At 52.3% G+C, this 12995-nt stretch overlaps 1 protein-coding gene across 1 annotated transcript in view; it reads left to right on the top strand.

Moving 5' to 3' along the window:
• MXRA7 (matrix remodeling associated 7) overlaps window positions 1–10955 on the top strand; it is a 31696-nt gene extending 20741 nt beyond the window's left edge. The window contains exons 3-4 of the mRNA XM_025279568.3: window positions 1485–1581; window positions 9594–10955. Coding sequence (XP_025135353.1) covers window positions 1485–1581; window positions 9594–9708 — 212 coding nt within the window. The 3' untranslated portion in view covers window positions 9709–10955. The remainder of the gene's footprint in view (window positions 1–1484; window positions 1582–9593) is intronic.
• The last annotated feature ends 2040 nt before the right edge of the window (window positions 10956–12995 follow it).

Below are 12995 nucleotides of genomic sequence, written 5' to 3'. Positions count from 1 at the left end.
ATAATAAGTACTTTAAAATATATATGAAAGTGAAAGTCATTCAGTTGTGTCCAACTCTTTGCGACCCCATGGACTATACAGTCCATGAATACAGTTCATGGAATTCTCCAGGCAAGAATACTGGAGTGGGTAGCTGTTCCCTTCTACAGGGGATCTTCTCAACCCAGGGATCAAACCCAGGTCTCCCTCATTGCAGGTGGATTCTTTGCCAGCCACCTGGGAAGCCATATATATATATATATAAAATATAGTCATTTATTTGGTGGTGCTAAGCCTTAGTCGTAGCATGTGGGATCTAGTTCCATGACCAGGGACTGAACCCAGGCCCCTCTGCATTGGGAGCTCAGAGTCTTAGCCACTGGACCACCAGGGAGGTCCCCCTAAGTACTGGTTTTAATGACCTATTTAAACACACCATGGACAAGCCCACATCATCCCTTGTCCCATTGTGGGCTGGATGTGTTTTTTGTTCTGTTTTTTTTTTAGATTTTTAGTCACTGGTGGGAGGAGGGACATAGAAGGGGCCTGCTGACATGAGGCTCCTAGATGGCAGGGCAGGCACTCTCAAGCCCAGGAGACCCAGGACCTCGGCAGGAGGGTTGCAGGTCCCTGTTGCCTTCTATACCCGGGACCCAAGAAGAGGCAGGGAACGCAGTGCCCGGGCACAGCCTGCTTCCCAGAGATAAGTGCCCTCTGTCTGACCATGTAATGAGCACCGCAGCATTGGGGAGGGAGGATCAGGATGAGGGGGAGAAAAGCCCCGGGGACAGCTGTTTGGCCAGAGTCCTTGAGGGAGAGGGGCCGACAGGCAGCTCTGAGGATGGCCCAGCCTGGTCTTGGGAGAATGCATGTGTGCTTGCTAAGTCGCTTCAGTCGTGTGCAACTCTGCAACCCCATTGGCTGTAGCCCGCCAGGCTCCTCTGTCCATGGGATTCTCCAGGCAAGAATACTGGAGTGGGTTGCCATGCCCTCCTGCAGGAGGTCTTGCCTACCCAGGGATCCAACCAGAGTCTCCTGCATTGAAAGGCAGATTCTTTAACACTAGCCTGGGAAGCCCCTTGGGAGAATGGATGGAACTGGTGTGTGTGTGTGTGTGTGTGTGTGTGAGCGGTCAGACAGAGGGCACTTATCTCTGGGAAGCAGGCTGTGCCCGGGCACTGCGTTCCCTGCCTCTTCTTGGGTCCCGGGTATAGAAGGCAACAGGGACCTATGTGTGTGTGTGTGCAGGTTTCATTCTGGCTGCCTCATCCCCGGTTCAAGTTCCTAAAAAGAGTTCTTGAGTGGAAGGGGTGTGGGGAGATCCTTCCAGGTGCAGGCCTTGGGTGGGCGTGGGGCCCTGTCTGCCTGTCTTCGAAGCGGGGCGCCCTCTCTGGCCCACGTGGTTCTTTGGAAGGGAAAGAACCTTTCCTTTCTAAGGAAGGGAAAGGGGACTAAATTTGCCGAGAGCCCAGCACGCTAACCGGCTCTACTGGGTGTCTCTGCAGGGGGTGAGGCCTTCTCCTTCAAATACAGCCCTGGGAAGCTGCGGGGAAACCAGTACAAGAAGATGATGACCAAGGAGGAGCTGGAGGAGGAACAGAGGTAGGCCGCCCAGCCCTCCTCCGGGCTGCTCAGCTTTCTGGGGTTCGGGTGCCACTGCGGGAGGCCCCTTTGTTGTAGCGTGGAGAGGAGGCGGGCCTCCCACAAGCCACGCCCCCACTGCCCCATTTCCGTTTTAGAGGTTTTTTTCCCCCTGTCCTGGCTCCATTTCCCCGTAACAGTACCCTTGGGAAACTCTGGAGGAACGGGTGACAGGGAGGAGGGAGGGCGGCCGAGCCCTTTCTTGCCCCCCACCTCCCCCAACGAAAGGGAGAAAGCGAGATGCTTGGGAAGAGCCTGGAGCAGATCCGGCTGTTCACGGTACACGGAGAGTTCATGACAAAACCAATCCATCACTTCAGGACAGAGCACGATTCTTCCTGCTCATCCGCCTGGCAGCCAAGCGCCCCCGCCCTACCCCGCCAGCACCCTCCAGCTCCCCCACCCCCACCCCCGCCCCCGCCCCAGCACCGGGCCAGCAGTCCTTTTTTATCTGTTCTGCTCCATGGAGCTCTGAGGCAGCTGTAGCCACGGCAGCAACTCATTTTTAGGACTAGGTTCTTCCCCTGCCCGTCGCCAGCCGGACACCTACGCTGACCCATGGGCTTCCCTTAGACCCATGGGTTTCCCTCCTAAGGAGCAGCAGTACAGCGGGGACGGATCAGGGGGAAGAACCGGTGGTCTGACACAGGCCAGCCTGTGGCCTGGGGTCCTTTTGGTTCAGGCACACATCTATTAACAAATGGGGGCGTGTTTCCTGAGCCCGGTAACCCGGAGGGGCTGGGCGATCACTCCCCACTGGCTCCCGCAAGCTGGGTTCTAGGGTCAGGAATGGAGGCTCTGTTATTCCAGGATCTAGATTCTATTATTTCCAACCCACCTAGCATCACTCAGGAGTCAGAAGGTGCTCTGCCCACGAGAACCCCTTTTCCCCTCCTGGAGGTGCCGCTAATCCTTCCAAACCTGGCCCGGAAGGCTGTTTACCCAGGGGCGGAGGGGTGGCAGGGTGAGCCCAGCCTGGGGGAGGTGTCCTCCCACTCCTCGGTGCCCACGCGCCGCGGCCTCTGGGTGTGACCCGGTTTGCTGCCTTTATATTTCAGGATTGAGCTGACTTCTGACCTCACTTCCCTGTAGCAAGTTCCTTAGGTCCTGAGCCACAAATATTCTTGCAAATCCTTTTGGTAAGGAGATTGACTTGGTGCCTCCTTCACCCTGTCTGTGACTGTCCCCATCACGACTGTGATCTAAATCTCTCCTCCTCCGCCGCCTTCATAACCGATTAATTCATTTCTGTGTACCCGGGCCGGCTCATTCTCATCCAGCTCAAGGCTCCTGGGCCAGCAGGCCCTTTCCCACAGCCCAGGGGTTCTTGGAGGCCCAAGTCCCTCCTGGACCTAATGAACCAGCTGCTTGGAGGACTAGCGCCCCCTTGTGAGGCTGGGGGGAAACTGTCATCCCCAGGAGGTGGTGTTCACCCCTGCAGCCTTAGTCCTACCCTAAGAAAGCTCCAAAACTTTGGCCACCTGATGCAAAGAGCCGACTCATTGGAAAAGACCCTGATGCTGGAAAAGATTGACGGCAAGGGTAAAAGGGGGCGACAGAGGATGAGATGGTTAGATGGCATCACTGACTCAATGGACATGAGTTTGAGCAAACTCCGGGAGATAGTGAAGGACAGGGAAGCCTGATGTGCTGCAGTCCACGGGGTCACAAAGAGTCGGACACCACTTAGCGACTGAACAACAACAAAAGAAAGTAGAACAGTGCCCAGCAGAAACCCTGTGCCAAGTTGTGGGTCAGGCTGGTAGTTATGATCAGAGCAAGGGCTGGCAGAGGGCTACGGCCCTGTTTTTGTAAATCCAGTGTGATTGGAACCCGGCTGCATTCATTTGCTTTTCTGTGGTCTGTGGCAGCTTTTGCACCGCAGGGGCTGAACTGAGTAGTAGCAGAGGGACCGTGGGGCCCAAAAAGCCTAAAAGAGTCAGAACCTGGCCCTTTCCAGAAAAGGTGTGCAGCCCAGCATTAAGGATGGAGGGGGCTTGACATGGCTGTGGGTCCCTCGAAGGCCCCTGTGGGCAGAGGCTGTGGCCAGGACCCTGGCCTTATTCTGTGTCTGCTGCAGATGTGAGGGACCACTAGAAAAGGAAAGGCCAGTTAGCTGACTGGATGGCAGGATCAGGCTGGGGTCAGACTGCCACCATCCCTGGGCTCAGAGCTGGGACGTCGGGCAGGAAGAAGGAAAGTCCTTCCTCCATGGTGTCCAGAGAGCAGACTCTGTTGCCCAGGGGGGATGGGTCTTTTCCCCGCTGGATCTTTGGGGCTCTCCAGATGAGTGCTGTTCTGTGGGGGTGGAGACTGCCCGAGTGCTGCTGTTGGGGTGAAGTTTTCTCACCTCCTCACATGCAGGCTTGGTTATCACAGCCCTGCCCAAGCTGAGAAGGAGGGACTGGCGGACTTCGTGGCCCGTGAACACGGTCCTCCCAGGACGGGGCTGGAGTTCATGTTCATTTTCATTACCGCCCCTCCCAGCATGCTCCCGGGGCTGCCCCACACGTCTGCCTGTGGGGTCTGCTTGCTCTCTCCCTGCACGTGGTCAGCTGCACGTGGTCCCTGCACGTGGTCAGCCCACTCAGCACTGCATGGGGCCCCATTACCCCAACTCTTCTTGCATGGTCCTCGCATGGTGATGCTTGGGGTTGCAGAGGCTGGCAAGTGTGGCTTTGTCTTTCCATCTACAGCGAGATAGATCCCCTGGGGACCAGGAGAGCTGACAGGTGTGAGACAGCTCTGGTCCCGGTTGGGTTCAGAAAACTGCCTTGGGATTGTCAGGGTGAAAAATACCGTCAAACCACTAGAACCAGAGGCCAGTGAAAAGTGTGTGCTCTTCTCTGACTGTCAAATTCTAATCAACCAAACTCTGCTTGTTTCTAATTCCTTTCCTGGCATTCAGGGTCCCCATCACGTGGCAAGCAGATTAAAAGCCCATGTTGCAAATTCTTGACTTTAAATTCACTAAGCCGGCCAACACAGTAGTATGGATTCCCCCCATAGCTCTTCTGGGAGGTGCCACACGCAGCCTCAGAATGTGGCTGGGATGGGGGACTTGCAGGTTGTGACTGCTCCCCGCAGCAAGACACCACTGCTCACACCCAAGACTAGTGAAACTGGAGAGCTCGGCTGGCTTCTAGCTTGGCAGCAAACAAAAGAAAAAAGGGACCATTGGGCACTCCTTTCGTTGTACACCATCCCTTCTTCCCATCTTCCGGACCAGGGAAAAGTAGAACCCAGGGGGTAGACCAGCTGGCTCTGATAATAAGGACCCAGGACCCAAGTACCCATTCCATTCTGAGTGTCCCCAGGACTGGCCCAACCCTTTTGGAAGTGGACACCACTCTAGTAGATGATGTTTTGAAATGCGTAACTGGCAAGGGGAATGGATATTCTGTTTTCCGCCTCCTGACATGTCCGTGAATCATCCACCAGCGTGAATTTCTAGAAACACGTGCTGGCTTATGTCCACATGAGGGCGCCAGAGGGATAAAGTTGGGTCCCCCGGGGCTCCCTCAGCGCTCACTTGGGTAGAGTGCTCAACTTGTCCCTTAGAAAAGGCACACACGCCATTTGCCTCATCTGGGGAGCACATGTCCTTAGAAGCCACTGTCCCCAGAAGGGACAAAACCCACCTAGCAAGGACAGGAAATAATCTCTGGTGAGAGGACCAGCTTAGAACGGCCAAAAAGCCAAGAATCTGACCCTTGCAGTCTCACTTACCTAACTAAATATAGGTGAGGCCTCAGCCCACCCACCTATGGCCGCCCTGCTCACTGACACTTGGGGGAACCTCCCCGCCAACTATCTGCTGAGGGACCCTCCCTGTTAAACTGGGTACAAGTGAGCCCCAATCTGCCCAGCTACCTAATTGAGGACCCAACCTGCTCAACCCCCTACATGTGCGATCCAGACTGCTCAAATACCCAATGCGGGACCCTCCCTGTCAGCTACCTACAATTGGGCTTCAACCTGCTCAGCTATCTACATGGACACCTGAACCCCTCAAATATCTAAGCGGGGGACCCTACCTGCCCAACTAAAGTCTGACACTCGCTGCCAACACTCTGCAAGTGGGACCTGCCCTGCCTGGCTGCCTACTTGTGCGACTTGACCCACCCAGCTCCTAGCTGTGGGACCCAACCTGCACAGTTATCTGAATGAGGGCCCTGACCTGCTCAGCTACCAATGTGAGCGACCCCTATCTGCTCAATTACCCACTGGTAGCACCCAACCTGCCCAGCTACCTACACGTGGACCCCTACTTGATCAACTACCCACACGGGGACCCGACCTGCCCAGATACCCAACTGAGGGATCTAACTTGCCTAATTACCACGTGTGGGTCCCAGGCTGCCAACTGCCTACAATGGGGCCCTTGACCTGCTCGACTATCAATGTGTGGGCCCTGACCTGCCCACTTATCTAACTGAAGGTCCACCCTGACCGACTGCCTACAAGTGGGACCTTACTGCAAAACTGCCAATACGTGGGCCCCTACCTGCCCTACTGCCCAACCGAGGGCCCTCCCTGCCTAACTGCCCATGTGTGGGGCCCCAGCCTGCTCGGTCCCCCACACTTGGGACCCTCCTTGGGACTGTTTAACTGTCCATGTGTGGGACCCGAACTAAATACATACATGAAGGACTTGACCTGCCTACTGACCTACAAGTGGGAGCTTTTGGCCTAACTACCCACATGTGGGGCCTGACCCACTTCCCAGGAGGCCTGGCAGAGGATCTCAGGCTAGCTCTGGTTAGTGGGCCATTCCGCTGCAGGTGACTCCCCTGGGGTCTGGATCCTAGCATCTGGGCTGGCTTCTGCAATTCCAAACGTTCCCTTCCTCACCCTATTTCCCCTCTTCTTTTCCCGCAGTAAGATGATATGAGTGAAATCAATGATCTTTTCCCCTTATTTCTCTTTACAGAACCGAGGAATAATGAAGTTATCCTTAGGCTCCTCCTAAAGGCTTTTCCTTTTGGCATCTTAAAACTTGAGCGATACAGTGGAAGCCCCAGAGAGGAGCAAGTGGGCTCCTGGGGTGCATTTTTCTACATAAATCTTCCAGGAGTCGACCCCCACTCCAGGACTTTCCTTGGCTGGGAGGGTCCACAATGCCTGGGGTGATCCCTTGCAGAGGCGTTCCTCCCTGTCTGTGTGGATTGCTTTGTTTAGCTGAAGGATTTTCCTGGACTTTTATTTTCCTTGTCACTCAATGTTCCTGTCGTCCACACACCCTTTACACCTGAGATATCACCAATGTCACCAATGCCATCATTTTAAAATCAGTATAGTTTCATCCCAGCCCTTCTGCTTTTCATCACCGAAGCCAAACCAAGAGAGACATTGAGGTGTGATGGACACATGATGGGGTGCTGCCTGGGCCCACTGGGTGCTCAGGGGGGTCGACTGCCCTCCTCGCCCTTAGGACCCGCTTCCGCTCTGTCTTTAGCTGGCTGGATTGGGGGGTGAGGGAGACAATGGTTGATGCGTGGGCAGCAAAGTGCCAGAGCCAGCTGTTGATTTCCTCCGGCCCTTACCCTCCATTCAGAGCAGGCTCGGATCCAGCCCTCTTGTTGCTAAAAGGCCTTTACACCATGTTCTTACCAGCTCAGCTGCATCTCCACCTTCGCTTTAGCAGAAGCAATAATGATAGTGTTCGCTGAAAATGGACGTATCAATTCTGCCTTTTCCTCGGTTTCATAGATGAGTCAGAATTTCACCAGATCATCAGGTGGGGTCCCAGATCCGTCTCTTGGAATTTTATATTTGATGATATTTATACTATACCAAACTAATCTGCAGTTTTTAGATTTATTGGTTAAACATTTTTTAAAGCACTAAGTTTATAGGAAAATTTCTTTTTGTATCTAATGCAAGGCTGGGAAACATTCAATGCCAGTTCCCAGGGCAGGTTACATTCCCAGGGACCTTCTCTTCCAGGTCTAGTACTTTAGGTTCATGGGTTTAGGAAAGAACAGGGAACAAAGGCAGAGTCACACAGCACCACGTAACAAATAGCAGATGTGCTCCTGTGAGTAGCCCCTGCCCCACACAGCGGTAGTAAGAGATGTCCTTGTCCAGGCCAGGCTCTGATTGAAAAAATAGGTGACTCTTTCCAGGTTATGAAGTTTGTCTGGACACTTTCTGAATGTGGCTTGCAGGCACCAAACCTCATGTACTCCTTATGGCTTGGATTTCTGTATTCAGCCTTTGGTCCAATAAACTTTGAGTAGATGGTCTTGATTACTGCGTGATTATTTCCATTTTGCTTTATCTTTCAAAAATAATCTTTTTGAACCCATTAAAATTCGAGCTCGCTCTCTCTCTCAATTGGTGCCTTTTACTCTCCAGCAAAGTACGACGTCCTAGGACGTGCAAGCCCATGGCCATTAAGAGACACATGGGAAGATTTGTGTTCCTTTGGGGGGTGCACACTTGTACATCTGGATTCCATCCAAGGAGTTCAACTCACAGCTTCTTGACCCATAGTATTCCTTTCTTCGGGCAGTAGGATACTGCGGACTTCTCACAGGTTCCTTCTCCTCTGGATAGGAAAGCGGATTGTAGAAATAACTTCTCCAGGGTGACTGAGAGAGGCTTGGATGTGGGACTTCAGTATTTCAGCTTCTAGCTGCTGCTCTAGTCAGAAAACCAACAGCCTGCTGTTTGGAGACAGAGGATTATTGGAGAAGGAATATGTTAGGACAAGTGTAAGACCAGACATGGATCGAGAGCCCCTCTAGGCAGGATGGAGGTGCCAGCTGGGCAGTGCTGTGCCCTGCAAAGCCAGGGTGCCCAGAGGCTGTGCTGAGGCCCTGCCTCCTGGTGGGTCTGCAGGGACCAGAGCAGACTTGCCGTTTGCTTGACATCCTCTGAAGGTGGCCCGTGCCGATCCGCTGGTACAGGGTGGAGGGAGGAATCACAGAAGCCTGAAACTGGCGTGGTGAGCCCGTGCCAGCATGCAGGGCCCAGCCAGGCTGACAGCACAGCACAGCAGAGCAGAGCCAACAAGAAAGCAACCCTCGGCAGCTGAGCGTCTCCCCACCCTTTCATGTTTGCGTTGCTGGGAGGTGTCCTGTGCTGGTCAGATAACATGGCCCAGCTTCACAGAGACAACAGAACATCACTCCCAGCCCCCAACCAGCCCAGGTGCAGTGAACATAAAACTGATCTCTAGCCAGGGCTGTTCCCTGGTAGGAGGGGCAGAGCCCCCACTGGCTCTAAGGTGTCCTTCTGCAAACTGGAAAAAGGCACCCCTTACTCTGGGCAGTGAGACCCCACATGCACCCTTGCCCTCGGGCCAAGCACCCTGCGCACACGTCTGTACGTGCCCCTGTTTCCCAGCCAATTGTGTTTTATCTTCCTCCACTTTTGGCTCAGCCGTCTAGACTAGCGGTCCCCAACCTTTTTGGCACCAGGAACTGGTTTCATGGAAGACAGCTTTCCCATGGACCGGGACCGGGGGTGGGAGGAGGTGGTTTCGGGGCGATTCGAGCACATCACATTTATTGAGCCCTTGACTTCTATTATTATCACATCAGCCCCACCTCAGATCATCAGATCCTGGAGGCTGGGACCCCTGCTAAACGAAGGCTGTTTCTAACATGTCTCTTCACAGGCTCTCCATCACCTAGTGGAACACGTCTCCTTCCTTGTGGCCCACCCCCCGGGGAGATGTGTAGTCAACATTAAAGGGAGGCCTATGGGGAAGTGCAGTGACGAGAACCTGAGTGATAACCTGGGGTCCCCAAGTCTCCGGGATAGACCCCAAGACTTAGAACCCCAGTTAGTAGAAGTCTCGTTGTTTTGTTTTGGTTTTTTTTTTAAGACCAAATGAGCTCCTGTGTTAAGAGCAGATTTTGTCTTTGTTTCATTTCCTTATTCTGACTCTACGGGATGCACAAGCCTCTGTCTCTCCCTGGCTTGGGGGTACCTTTTTCCTCTTTATCCTTTCTTCTTGACAGAGTTAAGAAGGAACAGCTGGCTGCCATCTTCAAGCTCATGAAGGACAACAAGGAGACCTTTGGCGAGATGTCCGATGGTGACGTGCAGGAGCAGCTCCGGCTCTACGACATGTAGGCCGCCTCCGCCTGGCAGGACGCCATGACAGCTGGGTTGCGAGAGCTGGGCCGCGACAGCTGGGCCATGACTCTGTCCCGACCTGGGACCCACGCCCTTGCTATCCTCAGACTCTTGTAGGCTTCCTTTTATCTTATATACATAGATGTAGAGATGTAGCATATACAGAGTTTCTCAGATCTTACAGTTTAGATATCATGTTACCGGAGTCAGGACAGTTGTCCTCAAAGGAGAAAAAAAGTCCCTGAGTCCTTTGGCTTCTGTTTGCTGGGGAGGCCCCAGCTGTGACATGGGTTCCCCTCTGAGCCTGTCATCTGGTCCAAATTAGATCCTAGGCAAGCAGCGGCCCAGAAGGGCTGGCTCGAAGCCTCAGCTCCCCCCCACCACGTCCCCCACTCCAACCCAGCACACGGTGTGGAGAAGGTTCAGGGATGCTGTAAGGAGGAAGAGTATCAGGTCCCGCTGCCCAAGTATCCAGCCTATTAACACTACACCTTCCTTTGCCTTGGAAGAATTTCTGGAAGCTTCTGTCACTATATGGAAGCAAGGCGTAGGGGAGCATCACTAAAAAAGCAAAAAAGTCTGATTCAAAGACTCACCTTCCCTCCTGGAACAAAGCAACGGTATCAGAGTTCGGACCCTCTAAGAGTGTCTCTTAGACACCATGACACTTACTTTGTATATAATTAAGATTTCTGTGAGTGCTCATCACGCACCTAGACCCGTGCTAGACACTGTCAATAGAAATAAAATATGCAGCACAGTCCCTACCTTTAGAGAAATTAAAGTCCTGTGGAGGAAAATTGCCTGCTGGTCCAGTGGTTAAGAACCGGTGCTTTTACTGCTGAGGATGTGGGTTTAATCCCTGGTGAGGGAACTAAGATCCTGCAAGCTGCAAGGTACAGCCATAAACAAGCAAATAAAAATCAAGACCTTTGGAGAAGCCAGGTGCACATGCAGGAAAAGAAAACCTCACCAGTTAGCATGCAATAAAACGCCAGAATGACCTCATGAAGAGTGTCTGGGCCATCTTAGCACGTCAATAAAGTTCTGTGAGTCAGTGAATGCACAATGATGACAGGAACAGCGGTTCTTCCATGCTGTCCAAATCCTGCTTCTAATCACCCCCCTGGCAGAAAAATCTATAGCCAACTGAGTTAAGGAGGGTACGCTAAAGGGATAACCTAAGAAAGTTCTTGAAAATATTTTTTATTTGCTGAAATAAAACTAAACACATGAAAGTAAAAGCAGCAGTGGCGTTTTACGAACCTCAGTTTAATAATGACCACGGGGAACACAGTGAACTTTCTTTGCTCCTCTCCTGCTTGTTAGCATTTTTCCCAGGCCCCTTCCCTCATCTGTCACAGTAATTGCTTTAGCTTCTTTGCTGACAGTTCACAACAGGAGGGTCTGCTCTCTGTGTTTGTTGTTATATCCAAATGTCAGTACTTTTGTTCCTTTTTTAAATATTATTTTTATCTTTTTTGTCACCGCTGTTTTAAAATGTTATGATTTAAGTATTGTTTGTTTCCTTTCTCATGTCCCAGGGACACCCCCCCCCCCAACCAGGTGGTTTTCTGTCTTCCTGCCCGCCCTGAATGCATGTCAGCAGAACTTGCACTGCCATGCAGCCACTTCATGTCTCTTTCCTTGCCTCCTTCTTCCAGTCCTTCTCTCATTTTATCAAACAAACAAATGACTTGTGGGGACTTGAGTCAAAATTCTTACGACTGCAGAAAAAGTAAATTGCAGGAAATTTTCTACACTTGGTTCAGCTAAGATGTTCCAACTGCAAAGAACTGAAAAGTCCAACTCAGTTGTCTTAAACAAGAGGAGAACCAGGGCATGAGAGGAGTCCAAAAGCAGAATGGCTGCAGGTCCAGAAGAGTCAGGGACCAAGCCATAATTCTCTTAGCTTAGACTTCCTTGCACTGCAGACTTTTGTCACAAACCAGCTCTCCTCATGGTTGCAAGATGGCTGCAGGAGTTCAGATGTCACATCCAGAAGCAGGAAAAGGTACATTTCTTGCTTGTGTCTCTAGGAGTAAGGCAACTGATTCAGGGGCCCCTGAATCAGGTATACCAACTGGCCAGAATGTCATGTGTCCATTCCTTCACCAATCACTAGCAAGGAGATGGGACTACCACGGTTGGCTGAGATGTCTGGGGCTGGGACCAGCATCCCCTAAGCACATAGTCATGCAGAGGAGCAGGTCACTGGACCTCACTGGGGCTCTGTGAGAAAGGGGTAGGCTACAGATAGACAGGATCACTCTGTCACCTGATGGTGACTTGGAAGCTAGTTTCTGAGTGCCCAACATACGTGACACTCCTGGGTAGTGGTTCTGTTGCCCAGGCTCTGTGCCTCTGATGCTCTGCAGAAGCACTGCTGGCTTGATACCATCATTGGGTGACTTTGATGCCATTTCCAGATAAGCCCTGGCTTCTGTTTATATGATTTCCGTCACCTCATCTGCTTCACTGGGACACCAGTGACCGGAAGAGTCCACTTAAACCCATTTTCAATTGACACCCATATGTCCTACCAGATATCAATATTGCTATAGATCAGGAAAATTGAAGCCCCTTCAGGAAATGTACTTGCAGAATCAGAACTTGTTCTTAGAAGTTTCTGGGAGTCAGTGCAACAAACACATAGCCTTCTCTGCAAGCTGAAAGCGAAAGGAAACAACCATAAGCGTCTGGAGGAAGAAAATTAGATTCCAACAGGGCCATTGCATTGTCCTTAACAGACAATCTTGTTGAATTTTGGACTTCTGCCAATCTCATAGGTCAGAATGTTAGCTCAGTAAAGTTTTAATTTGCATTTTTTCTTATGAAAAAGTTTGCATGTCCACTCAAATGTTCAGGGGTTTCTGCGGCACAATTTCATCCGGTCATTAATCGCCTATATTATATATTCTGAGGAACCACACACCCGCAGATTGGACCAATCACTTTCCAGGGCCAATATCCCTTGCGGCGCCTCAGTGGCTCAAGCATCTGCTAATCTATCGCGAAAGGCGGAGCCCTTGATTGTCATTGGGTACCGCACCCTCCCATCGCTCCCCGCCTCCCTCCGAGGCGGGAAGTCCGGTGAGTCCGGTCGCATCCTCAGTGTCCGGTCGGGTTTCCTCAGTGATTGACAAGCGCCCTTGTCCAATAAGGAGCGCAGACTGGCTCATCTGGCCCGCGCGAGGCCTTGCCATGCTCCTGGGCGGCGGCGGAAGCGGCCCTGAGCGGGTTCAGGGACCAGGTCTCTGCAGAGTGCGCGCCCCCAGGTCCAG

The sequence above is a fragment of the Bubalus bubalis genome, chromosome 3 (genome assembly GCF_019923935.1).
Source record: "Bubalus bubalis isolate 160015118507 breed Murrah chromosome 3, NDDB_SH_1, whole genome shotgun sequence".
In the NCBI taxonomy this organism is placed as follows: Eukaryota; Metazoa; Chordata; class Mammalia; order Artiodactyla; family Bovidae; genus Bubalus; species Bubalus bubalis.
Note: the sequence above shows the minus strand (reverse complement) of the source record. Positions and strands in the feature narration are given on the sequence as shown.